At 36.6% G+C, this 12,215-nt stretch overlaps 1 protein-coding gene across 1 annotated transcript in view; it reads right to left on the bottom strand.

The window, feature by feature from the left end:
• Nucleotides 1-12,215, bottom strand: part of LOC127557830 (uncharacterized) — a 77,201-nt gene that overhangs the window by 45,452 nt on the left and 19,534 nt on the right. The window contains exons 4-5 of the mRNA XM_051991119.1: nucleotides 11,296-11,373; nucleotides 11,116-11,208 (exon numbers count right to left, since the gene is read on the bottom strand). Coding sequence (XP_051847079.1) covers nucleotides 11,116-11,208; nucleotides 11,296-11,373 — 171 coding nt within the window. The remainder of the gene's footprint in view (nucleotides 1-11,115; nucleotides 11,209-11,295; nucleotides 11,374-12,215) is intronic.

The following is a 12,215-nucleotide window of genomic DNA, read 5'->3' as shown; positions in this document are numbered from 1 at the left end:
TAAGTTTGATTCTTCCTTTCCTACTTTGGGTTTCAGTTTCTTAATTTGTATAACAAAAGTTTGGATCAGATGATATTTAAAGCAACAAAGCAAGACCACAAACCTTTATTAAGTGGACACTATGCTAGTGTCCTCTGATCCCATGAGCCAATACATTTACTAATTGATAGTGTCTTGATTAAATTATCCTAAACAAATAAGAATATGTCCCCCTTTGGTAACTTATCTCATGCATAAGATTGGAACCTCATTCCTTAGAAAGTGTATCCTTATACCTGACATAAATGCATCCTATAGCGTAAGTCTGTTTGTCATCTTCATTTTGTAGATTAAATTGCTGAAAGCATTTTTTCCCATAAATAATCGTTCAACAACTTCTTATAGACAGGTATTAAAATGACCATTGTGTAGTTTTACTATCTTAATTTAATTTAATTTAAAAATATTTTATTTATGTGCTTAACTATGTAAAAGGAGTGTGCTGCAATGGATAAGGACCTAGAATCAAGAATTTCTGTGTCGAGTTTTGATGGCTACAAAATACCTAGGTGAAAATGTCTATCAAGTATATGGGAGTACAGAATTGACATTTAGGAGAGAGAATAGGACTGCTTATATTAGATTTGGGAGTTACCCATTTGATAAAACTCATGAAAATTGATGAGATTCCCAAGAGTAAGAGTTTTTAGAGGAATAAAAAAAGAACTCAAGAGGCTAATGTCTTGGGATTTTCACCCATGGTTGGGGACTAGAATTAGAGAGTGATTTAGTAAAGGAAATTGAGAAAGAACAATCAGAGAAAGATTAAGAAAGCAAGGTCACAAAAGCTAAGAAAGAAGAAGGTATTTTAAAGGAGGAAGTTGGTCATTAGCTATAGAGGAGTCAAGAAATGATGAAGATTGAGAAAAAAAATCATTGGGTTTAGCAATTGAAGTTTATATAAATAGAGCATTTATTAAGTGCGTTTATTGTGCCAGGCACTGTGTTAAATATTGGGATTATAAATACAAACAATTAAGGCAGTTCCTGTCCTCTAGGACCTTACATTTTGATAGAAGACACCTACAGAAAATCTGGAAGTGAGGGATAAAGGATAGGTATGGGGGAAGGTGGCAGGAGAGGAGAAAGAGTGGTCTGATAAGTGAATCTAAGCTTCACTGATGTAAAGTATGGCAGAGGTCCTTCCTAAAATGGTGGCCCCAGAAAGCAATCTCCAGTCAAAATGGAAATTTCTCCAGGGTTATTAATAATTTTGGAGGAAGCAATTTAAGTGGGGTTGTCTAAAGCCAGATTGTAAGAGATTAAGAAATGAAAGAGGCTCTCTTTTCTTCTCTGCCAAGTATGTAGGGACTCTGAAGAGGCTCTCCTGGATTTCGCTTGGGGAAGGGGCAGAAATTCTGGAGTTCCTGTTTTTCACATTTGATATCAGCTATACTTTGGGAATGCATCCTATAAATAATGACCAAAATTTATATAGCGCCTACCATATGTCAGTGAGAGATAGCTACTTTTGTTATATCCATTTTACACATGAAAAAACAGAGACTAATAGAAGTTAACTGATTTGCCCAGGGTCACACAGCTAAGTGTTTGAGGTCAAATTTCAACTTTTTGACTCCAAGCTTTGTGCTCTAACCTATCTGCTCCTGTAATGCAAGAGCAAGACAGCTATTACAGTGCTTCTCAGAAAAGGTGACCACAGAAATAGAATAAGGCCAAAACCTGAAGTCATGAACCTTGAGGGAGCTGTTTAGAGACTGAAGAGTCAAGGTGAAGATAAAATTGATTTTAGGGATCCCACTAAATGTTTCACTTTTTGATGTTTTAAAGAAAACAACTTCCTGCCATCCCATCTCCAGAGTATTATGGACTGTGGTGCCATGATTTAAGTCTTTATTGATGGTATACGTATAAATCTTTTGAGTTTTGAGTATTCCTTTTGTGTGGAGAAATAAATACTACCTTATACCTGACCTACATTGTTCAATAAGTATCTTTCTTGCTCCTTTTGGAGACATGTGAGACTCCTAATTTTTTTAGGGATTTCCCCTCAGGTTTCCAGGCATAATGAGCCAAATAATGCTAAAAAGAATCTGACCTTCTCTTTAGAGATTAGGTTTTTCTAAGACTGAACTAGATGTGTGGGCTTAGAGCTGAGGGTCCTCTTCCAGTGAGAGACTACAGCCTAGATTTCTAGTCTGTTCTGGCATATACTTATGCTCTGTGGAGGCAAGGATGTCCTGTTTGAATTTTTATTCCCTATACCAGAATAATGCCTAACACACATTTGACATTTAATAAATGCTTATTGTTTGAAAAAAAAAACAGAAAGGGAGGAGAGGAAATGGAAGCAACAGGGATGGACAATCATATTAAATAACTTCAGTTCTAAATTATCTCATTTTCTTTAACCTTCCATCATAGATTTCTTTACTAGTTCTTCTATTCCAAATTAATCATGGTGATCTTTAGTTGTGAGATTGTGACTTAGAACAGCAGCTTTACTTATTTTTGGTCGACACAATTAGGATTAAATGACTTGTCAAGGTTCACAAAACTAGAAACTATCAAGTGTATGAGGTAAAATTTGAACTCAGGTCATCCTGACCCCAGGACTAGCACTCTATTCACTATTCTACTCAGTAGCCATAGAACAGCAGTTTAGAATCAGGTTCCACCTTAAATCTTTCATTTACTCTCTAGGAGCAAAGCTAAATTGGGAGCTGCCTTAATATTCCCAATTTAGCCTTTTCTAAAAGTTAAAAGGTATGACTCAGACTGGCATAGAAGTGTTGTAGGAGGAAGTAAGGGAAGGAAAGCAATAATTGCCAGAGATAGGGTTCCCAGAGGGAGATACTTAGAAATGTTATCATGGCTCAGTCTATTTCTTTAGCCCTTTGCCATGAGTGGACTGGAATTTTAGGAGGAATGTGCTGTTTAAGGATTGTTTTGTTCTGTAAGTGTTTTGGAGTTCACTTGCATATATCTGATTTTTAAAATATGTAATTGGTTTTGCAGTTGTTTAAAACTCTTCTTCTCCTTCTCTGTCTCTTGGTCTGTGTCTCTGTCTCTCCATCTTTCTTTTGTCTGTTTCTATGTCTCTCACTTGTCCCTCTGTCTCCATCTCTCTCCCTTTTTCGGTATCTGTTTTTCTGTTCTTTTGTCTCTGTCTCTGTCTCTTTGTATGAAATTTCAGTTCTAAGTAATTGGAATAGGATACTAAATGTACTTTAAAAAAAGAAATTCTACTTTGACAGTATAGAAAGTATTTTGTAAATCTTTTTAAAAATTCAGGGGATAATCTCAGAGTTTTGCTGCTCTTGGATTACATTTGGTACAAATTTAATGCTAACAAGAATCTTAGAGGCAATTTACTAGCCAGGAGCAGGGCACAGAATGACTAATAATTCAGGGCATCATGACAGTGTCATGGCACAGGGTTGTTATGCTTAACTTGATAAGTTACTAGATAGTAAGCATGCATTCATCTATCTTTAATTTCCTCTCAGCAGAGACCAGGGACTATCTCATTTTTTGTCTTTGAATCTAGTAAAAGCTTGGCATGTATCTGGCTCTTAATAATTGCTTTTTCAAGGTCTCATAGATTTAGACCTGAAAGAGAACTTGAAGATTATCTAGTTCACTCTTCCCATTTTATAGAGGAGAAAACTGAGGTGCAAAATTAATTGGCTTGTTCCAAAGTCACATGAGTAATGACAAAGGCTGTATTTGAATATAGGTTCTCTAATTCTAATCAGTGCCAAAATGATTCTAATTGAATTGAGTGGGCTGAGTCTTTTCTGTTCTTCTTTTTAAAAAGAGAACCATAACTTCAGGAAGGTTTTGCCATGACATGCAAATGAATTGGATTTAAATGAGGGAAGGCTGTGCAAGATCCCTACCTCATTTTCCCCTCCAGAATCATCTGGGTCCAGTGGCCAGTTAGAGATCAAGAAAAACTGAAGATGGCCCTGGATGAAATGAGAGACCTTGGTCATCTTAAGCTAAGGTCTTCAACAGGTCTCAGTTTGACAGAGGCCACACCAATGGTAGAACAAAAGTCAAAACAACAGGCAATAGTCTCAGATGCATTGATGACTATGGCATGTTCATTGTTTGACCAAGTCCTGAGCACCTCAAAGCACCTACTTAAGCCACTTTCATGGTTGTTGGAATAATGCCATTCTTATCCACCTTGGGCAATAAAGATTTGTCGGCCCATCACTGATCTTCCCCTTCAAAAGGATGGATGCAATACTCTTTGATCCAGCAGTGCTACTACTGGGCTTATATCCTACAGAAATACTAAAGAAGGAAAAAGGACCTGTATGTGCCAAAATGTTTGTGGAAGCCCTTTTTGTAGTGGCAAGAAACTGGAAAATGAATGGATGCCCATCAATTGGAGAATGGTTGGGTAAATTGTGGTATATGAATGCTATGGAATATGGAATAAGAAACGAGCAGCAGGATGATTTCAGAAAGACCTGGAGAAAAGCATGAACTGATGCTGAGTGAGATTAGTAGAACCAAGAGATCATCATACACAGCAACAACAAGACTATATGTCAATTCTGATGGACGTGGCCTTCTTCAACAATGATATGAACCAAATCAGTTCCATTTGTTCAATAATGAAGAGAACCAGCTATACCCAGTGAAAGAAGTCTGGGAAATGAGTGTGGACCACAGCATAGCATTTCCACTCCTTCTGTTATTGTTTGCTTGCATTTTTGTTTTTCTTCTCAGGTTATTTTTACCTTATTTCTAAATCCGATTTTTCTTGTGCAGCAAGATAACTATATAAATAAGTATATATATATTTCATTTAACATATATTTTAATATATTTAACATGGATTGATTTACCTGTCATCTAGGGGAGGGGGTGGAAGAAAGGAGGAGAAAAGTTGGAACAGAAGGTTTTACAAAGGTCAATGCTGAAAAAATTACCCATGCATATGTCTTGTAAATAAAAAGATATAATAAAAAAATTTTTTAAAAAAAGAATGGATCAAATAGCATTGCTGACTTCCTTGGCCACCACTTTATTTTATCAGGCAAGTATATATTCGTTAAATGGAAACTATATATTTTTTTAAACAGCTACCATTGATTGAGCACTTTCTAGGCACTATGCTAAGTTCTGAGGATATTTAAAAACAAAAACAAAAACAAACTAGTCTCTGTCCTTATGGAACTTCTTTAAAGTTCTCCTTTAAAGGGGCCTTTATCTAGATTAAAAATAAGATCTTAACATTATTAAAATGATAAAAATCCATATATGCAAACAAAGGAAGGAATGAATCACCAGAGAGAATAGGACAGTGGCTAAAATTAGTACCAAGAGAGGCAGAGGTCTAAGCCCTCTATCTAGATGTTAGTGGTTTTTTTGTTTTTCTTTTTAATCCTAGCTGAGGACTCTGAGAAAATGATAGATTTCATTGATTGTCATGCTTCACTCAAACAGACTTGTTGAAAACCTTAGATTAAAAAGACCAAGGTCTCCCCATAGATCTCTGATCTATATCTGGCCACTGGATCCAGATGTCTCTGGAGGAGACAGTAAAGTGGGTAACCTTTCACAGCCCTTTCTCACTTAAATCCAATTCATTTCCATGTCATGACATCCCTTCCTTGATGCCACGGTTCTCTTTGAGAATGAAGGACAAACAACAATCATAGCAACTACCACCATACTTAAAGTTTAAAAAATAAGCTTCCTAAAAGGGCAGAACCAAACAGAGGTTCTACATTTTCCTTTGCCCTAAGCCAAGAATAAGTAGAACACCATTTTGCTATCTAGGTTTAAACTGGTCAGTAAGATTGTGTTAGAGTGAAAACACACTCTAACATGCTACCCATATGTGTATACAGGGAAAGTGCTCTGCATTCATAGAAATGAGTCTATAAGGAGGAGTAGGAATGAAAAAGTGAAAGGAAAAAAATATGGTTAATCTTGGCTGACAATATACACATTATAAAGGCAGGAATGAGAAGATAGAACAATCCTTTACCTTCTACCTCCAAACCTATTAGGAGTATAATCATAATATGCACAATGAAATATGCAAAGTTGATCATAGGATGTCAGATACAGAACTTGTAGGGACCTCAGAAGCCATAGGAAGCAGCTGAAAGTCAAGGATGCTAACACAGAGATACTAAGTATCACAGATAGAATTTGACTCTGCAGTCACTACTCTTTCTACTATACTATCCACAGCTTCAGTTCACTAATACATTTATTGAAATGAACTATTTAGAGATGCATATTTAGAAATGTTGTTCAGTCTTTTGTATCATATCTGACTCTTCAAAATCCCATTTTGGGATTTTTTTTTTTTTTTTGGCAAAGATGCTTGAGTGATTTGTCATTTCCTTTGCTAGTTTACTTTACAGATGAGGAAACTGAGGCAACTAGAGTTAAGTGACTTATCCAGGGTCATATAGGTGAATGTCTGAGGCTGGATTTGAATTCAGATTTTCCTGACTCCAGGACCAATGCTCGAGTCACTGCACCACTTATATGCCCATACACCAACATGTACTTACATATATACACACATGTCTCATTCATAAAGACACACAAACATACATGACATCATAGCTCTGTACACATATGTGTATGCATGTATCCACCCCTATACACATATACATGTATGTCTCTATCCATACATCTATCTATCTATAGATCTCTCTCTCTCTATATATATATAAATATCTATATATTTATAGTCATATCATATATACATATATAATATCCATCTACTTATACCTTGTTCTCAAGGAACTAAGTTTGATGAGGGACATATGTAGATAAATGGCAGGCATATAAGGCAAAGTGAGATGAGTGCAAATGAGATATCCAGGCAAAGTGTTATCAGAAATTCGAAGAAAGAGAGATCACTTGAAGTTGGAATTTTGTAGTGAATTGGCACCTGTTTTTGATCTGGAAGGAAGGAATTTCAGGAGCAGATAAAGATAAGGGACAAAGAATCCCTTCCTAACATGGAAGATAAGGTGAAAAGATAAGGAGAGGAAGGAGGACAGAAGGAGAATAGAGAGTATTTGTCTTTTTGAGTCCTTCATTATCTGGTCCTAGGCTACTTTTTTCAGGTTTACTATACACTACTTTTTTCATGAGCTAGATCTTTGCTGCAGTTAAATGTCTTACACAACTTTCATCTTCTGTCTGCTTCATTTTAATACTCTCCCCCCAAGATTGTGACCCCAAGACTTCTACCCCACTTCAACATAGAATTAACAGGCAGTTAGATGGTATAATGGATAGAACACTGGGCTTGGAATCAGGAAGACTCATCTTCCTAAATTCAAATTCGTCTTTAGATGTTTCTTAGCTGTGTTACCATGGGCAACTGTTCCTCAGTTCCTCATCTGCAAAATGAACTGGAGAAGGAAGTGGCAAACTACTCCAGTATCGCTGCTAAGAAAACTCCAAATAGGGTCACAAGGTGTTGAACACAATTGAAACAATTCCACAACAATATGGAATACTTACCTTCCTTCAAAGAGAGTCATTCCTGATGCACTTGTTTATATTTACTCCTAAGAAAATTTGTATCTCTGTTGTATCTATTTTTGTATTCAATTTTCTTTGCAAATGTTATTTCTGCCAAACAAAATGTCAGCTCCTTGCGGGTCTGGGCTATTTTGTTTTTATCTCCTAACATTTTGCCCAGCATTGAGCTAGTTAAAAAATTCTGAATTAATGAATAGAAGTAATACAGTTTAGCTGGAAGGTAGATAAGAATATGTGAAGAGTATAATAATAGGAGCTAAAACTGGAAAGTTTGAGAAGTTTGAATGTCAGGATTACATATTTATATTTTATTTGGTAGATATTAGGGAGATACTGATAATTTTTTAGAACTGCTATATTCAGAGCAGTACAGTTGGGAGGTTGTTAGCACTAAGTTGTATGTAAAGAATAACTTAGAGAAGAAATAGGTTAACAGTGGTGGAAAACCTCATTAAGAGAATATTTTAATACTCTAGTTCAGATGTAATGAGAATTTGAACAAAGGTAGTTATGGAAGAAGTTCAGAGGAAGAGACAGATTTGAAAAATATATATATATATATAAATAAAGAAAGATATACAAATAAATAAATGAATGAATAAAAATACATATAAATAAATAAATGAAGATATATATATATATATATATATATGAAAGAGAGAAAGTCAGTAAGCAGCCCTTTTGGAGAGCATACTCCATACTGTGTTCATTCCAGTGCCACATTTTTACCATGGTGTTTTTTAGGCAATAGGGGTTAAGTGATTTGCCAAGTGTCACATAGCTATTAAGTGTCAGAAACTACATTTGAATTCATGTTCTCTTGACTTTAGGGCCAGTGCTTTATCCACCAAGCCACCTAGTTATCCCACTAACTTCTCTGTTATTGTCAAGGGTACCACCATCCTCCTAGTCTGTCACTTTAAGTGTCATTCATGACTCCTCACTCTTACCTCCTATACCCAGTGTTCCTAACATCTCCTATATCCCCCCACTTTTTCTCCTCTGACACTGCCGTCACCCAATTTTATGCCCTCATTACAGTTGGAAGGTTGCAATAGTCTTCTGGTTAATCTTCCTGGCTGAGGTCTCTCTCCATTCCAGTTCGTCTTCCACTCAGCTATCAAAAATAATCTTTCTAAAGCTCAAATCTTACCATGTCATCTCTTCCCCAACATCATTCAATCCATTCAGTCATTCAATGGATCCTTTTTATTTTCAGGAACAAAAAGTAACTCTTTTATTTGGCCTTTTATAACCTGCTTCCCACCTACCTTTTCAACCTTCTTGTCCCTTGTTGCTGTTCAGTTGTTCAGTTATGTTAGACTCTTAGTGACCTCTTGTTCTATAGCATTCTCAGCCCTTTTACCTTCCACTATTTCTCATGTTCATTGTTTCCATGACACTATCTACCCATCTCATCCTCTGCTGTCCTCTTTTCATTTTGCCTTCAGTCACTCCCAACATCAAGTTTTTTTTTTCCCCTAAGGAGTCCCATCTTCTCATTATATGGCCAAAGTATTTAAGCTTCAGATTCAGTATTTGACCTTCAGTATGAATAATCTGAATTAGGTATTGACTAATTTGACCTCCTTGCTGACCAAGGGATTCTCAAAAGCCTTCGTTAGTACCCCATTTCTTCTTTTATAAATAATAGCTTTTTACTTTCAAGATATATGCAAAGATAATTTTCAACATTACTCTTGCAAAACCTTGTGTTCCAAATTTTTCTCCTTTCCTTTCCCCACTTTCTCCCCTAGACAGCAAATAATCCAATATAGGTTAAGCATGTAGCGCTGTATTTCAAAAGCATCAATTCTGAAGCACTCAGCTTCACAGCTGTACTTGCTTCCAAGTATTTTGAGATCCAGTGATGCTGGCCTCCTTGTAGTTCCTCATGCAAGATGGAGAACTCCACCTCCCCCCTGTGTATTTACATTGGTGGGTCCCAATCCCCCATGCATGGAATTCTCTCCCTTACTTCTACCTTCCAGCTTCTCTGGCTTGCTTCAGGGCCTATTTTTGTAAGAAGCCTGTCTCCACTAAGGATGTCCAATTATCCTGAATTATAACTTATTTGTAGATAGCTGTTTGAATATTGTCTCCCCCATTAAACTATGAGCTCCTTGAGGGTATAGGCTGTTTACCCCCCTTCCCTTCCCTTTTGTATTCCTATTGCTTGGCACAGGACCTGACACATAACTGGCACTTAAATACGTTCTTGACTAAACATGAGATGGCAGAGATCTCACAGCCATCTAATCTAATTCCCTCATTTTAAAGGTGAGAAAGACTAGACATGAGATGGCAGAAATCTCACAGCCATCTAATCTAATTCCCTCATTTTAAAGGTAAGAAAATGAAGGCACAGAAATATTGAATGACTTGCCAGGATCTTGTGAATCTGAACCCAGCATGCTTTTAATATATATATATATATAATATATACACTATACTATAATAAACTTTTATATCTCAAGGGTGAGCTTACCAGCTGTATGGTTTAAAAAAAATGAGAGTTGCCAAATGCTAAAGTTTAGCTTAGTCCAACCCTCTGCAAAATGTGAATACTGTAATTGGACAATGGACTCAAAAACAGACCTCTAGGTTGGGGTCTTGGTCTTGACTTCTATACTACTTGTATGACCTTTAAAAAATGTCACTTGAGTGTTCTCTTTGAAGTCTCACTTTCCTCTTATATAAGATAAAAAATGAAGGATGAATAAGCCAGGACTAGGAATTTGGGCACTAGGAGGAAATTTCATTGAAGAGGCAGAGGCAGCTTGGTAGGATGGAAAGAACACTGGCCCTAAGCTCAAGGTATCCGGTCTGTAGCTTGCTACCTTTCTCGCCCTAGGGCAAGTGACTATTTCCCAGGATTTGTTTCCTCATCTTCATAAAAGGAGAGATTTTAACTAGATGGTCTCTAAAAAGTACTTCTATCTCTAGAGCTACAATAACTACAAAAAGAAAGCCTGGAATATCCTAAGGACAGCCTGTAGTAATGTTGTTGCCTTTTATTATACAAATTCTATATTGTTTGAGTCCTCAGGCAGAGATTCCAACCTGGTCAAATTTAATCATCTAAATGAGTGAAGATGAATCTAGAAAAGGATCAGTCTAGGCTCACTGAAGTTCCATGAAGGGAAGCATGTGATTTCTTTCCATTTTTGTATTATTCTTTTTTCTCATGGTCCTTTCAAGTCCTGGGCCCATTCACTTGGAAAAGAAAAGTACTTCCTGTGAATTTCCTGGTGACAAAGTAAACCCCACCCTGTCTTTCCAGGTGTCAATGATCTGCAATAAAATCCCAATTTTCCATGGTTTCAACTTATATAAACTATCTTAACATGTATACTTCTCATGAATGTCAAATATGATTATGTAACATCATAATACATATGAAATATACATAATACAAATGAAAAGTATGGTCATTATTATCTGCCTGGCCATAGAAATGTGTTTATAAAATACAATGAAAAATGTTTGTTATGTGTTTAGATTTAAAAATATGGAATAAGTTTCAAAGATAGAACTGTTCTGAATAAAATATAACAGCTAGAATAATTCACCTACCATGTGTTTGATCTAGGTCAATGGATTCTGGAAAGTTTTTAATGAGTTCAGTAATATCTTTCTGTTTGTCTTGAAGATCATCTTCTTGGGGACCTGTAAATAGAAATGTTAATAGAACATTAATTGTTGGCAGTCATTTTTTCATTTCAGTAAAAATGTATTCTGATCTTAATTTCTGACCTTCATTTTTGCCCAAGTGATTCTCCAAGTTATTTAAAATTTGATTAATCCAAAGATTGTTAGGCGAGTCAGATGGATCTACATTGGAATGGAGTGGGGAGACAAGAGGGGAAAGATTTTTTAAAAAATTAGCACTCAAACAATACAATTAATAGATCAAATAAGCAATATGATTAATAAATAGATCAAATAAATAAATAAATAGATTGATGGATGATGATGATAGATAGAGAGATAAATGGATGGATAGACAGACAGACACAGATGAACAGAACACCAGTAGCCAATTGTTCTGACTTTCACTGTTTACACTTTAATTGTCCTAGACAGATCTAGGAAGAAGAGCACTGCAGCTGAAAAGAAACAAGCCCTGATGTCTTTTGTCTTGATTAATTACATAGCTAGTCAAGTGGAAGGCACCATGGAATATCTGCAATTGGATTTCATGGTTCTTGCTACTGCACACTATGGGGATGGAGCTGCAAATGTAAACCGCCTCCAACAAAGAAATGACTCAATGAAATCATACACTGCACGCTGCCTAAGGCAGGGGAGGTACCCGAGTCTGAAGGCCGGCAGGCAATTTCTGTGCAGGATCAGGGAGGGGGCCTCCCCGCAGCCTCTGGCAGTGGGGTTTCCCAGAGATGAACAGAGTGAGGGCAGAATGAATATATTGCTGTACACTTGTGAGTAACAAACTCCTATTGCAGTGTGGGCATGGGAAGGGAAAGGAAGGAATACTCTCCCTCGTGGTACCAACTGCTCACAAAATTTTTCTGTTCATCAATTTCTGAGCATGTGTAGTGTTTAGTAAGAGGCCATCTGTCTTTTGTTGGGATGCATTGAACGGTAGCAGAGAAATGCCTGTTGTCAAGCAAGAGAGGCGCTACCCTGGAGGGGAATGGGGCTACAATCCTTTC

Source organism: Antechinus flavipes, chromosome 3 (assembly GCF_016432865.1).
Source record: "Antechinus flavipes isolate AdamAnt ecotype Samford, QLD, Australia chromosome 3, AdamAnt_v2, whole genome shotgun sequence".
Lineage (NCBI taxonomy): Eukaryota > Metazoa > Chordata > Mammalia > Dasyuromorphia > Dasyuridae > Antechinus > Antechinus flavipes.
Note: the sequence above shows the minus strand (reverse complement) of the source record. Positions and strands in the feature narration are given on the sequence as shown.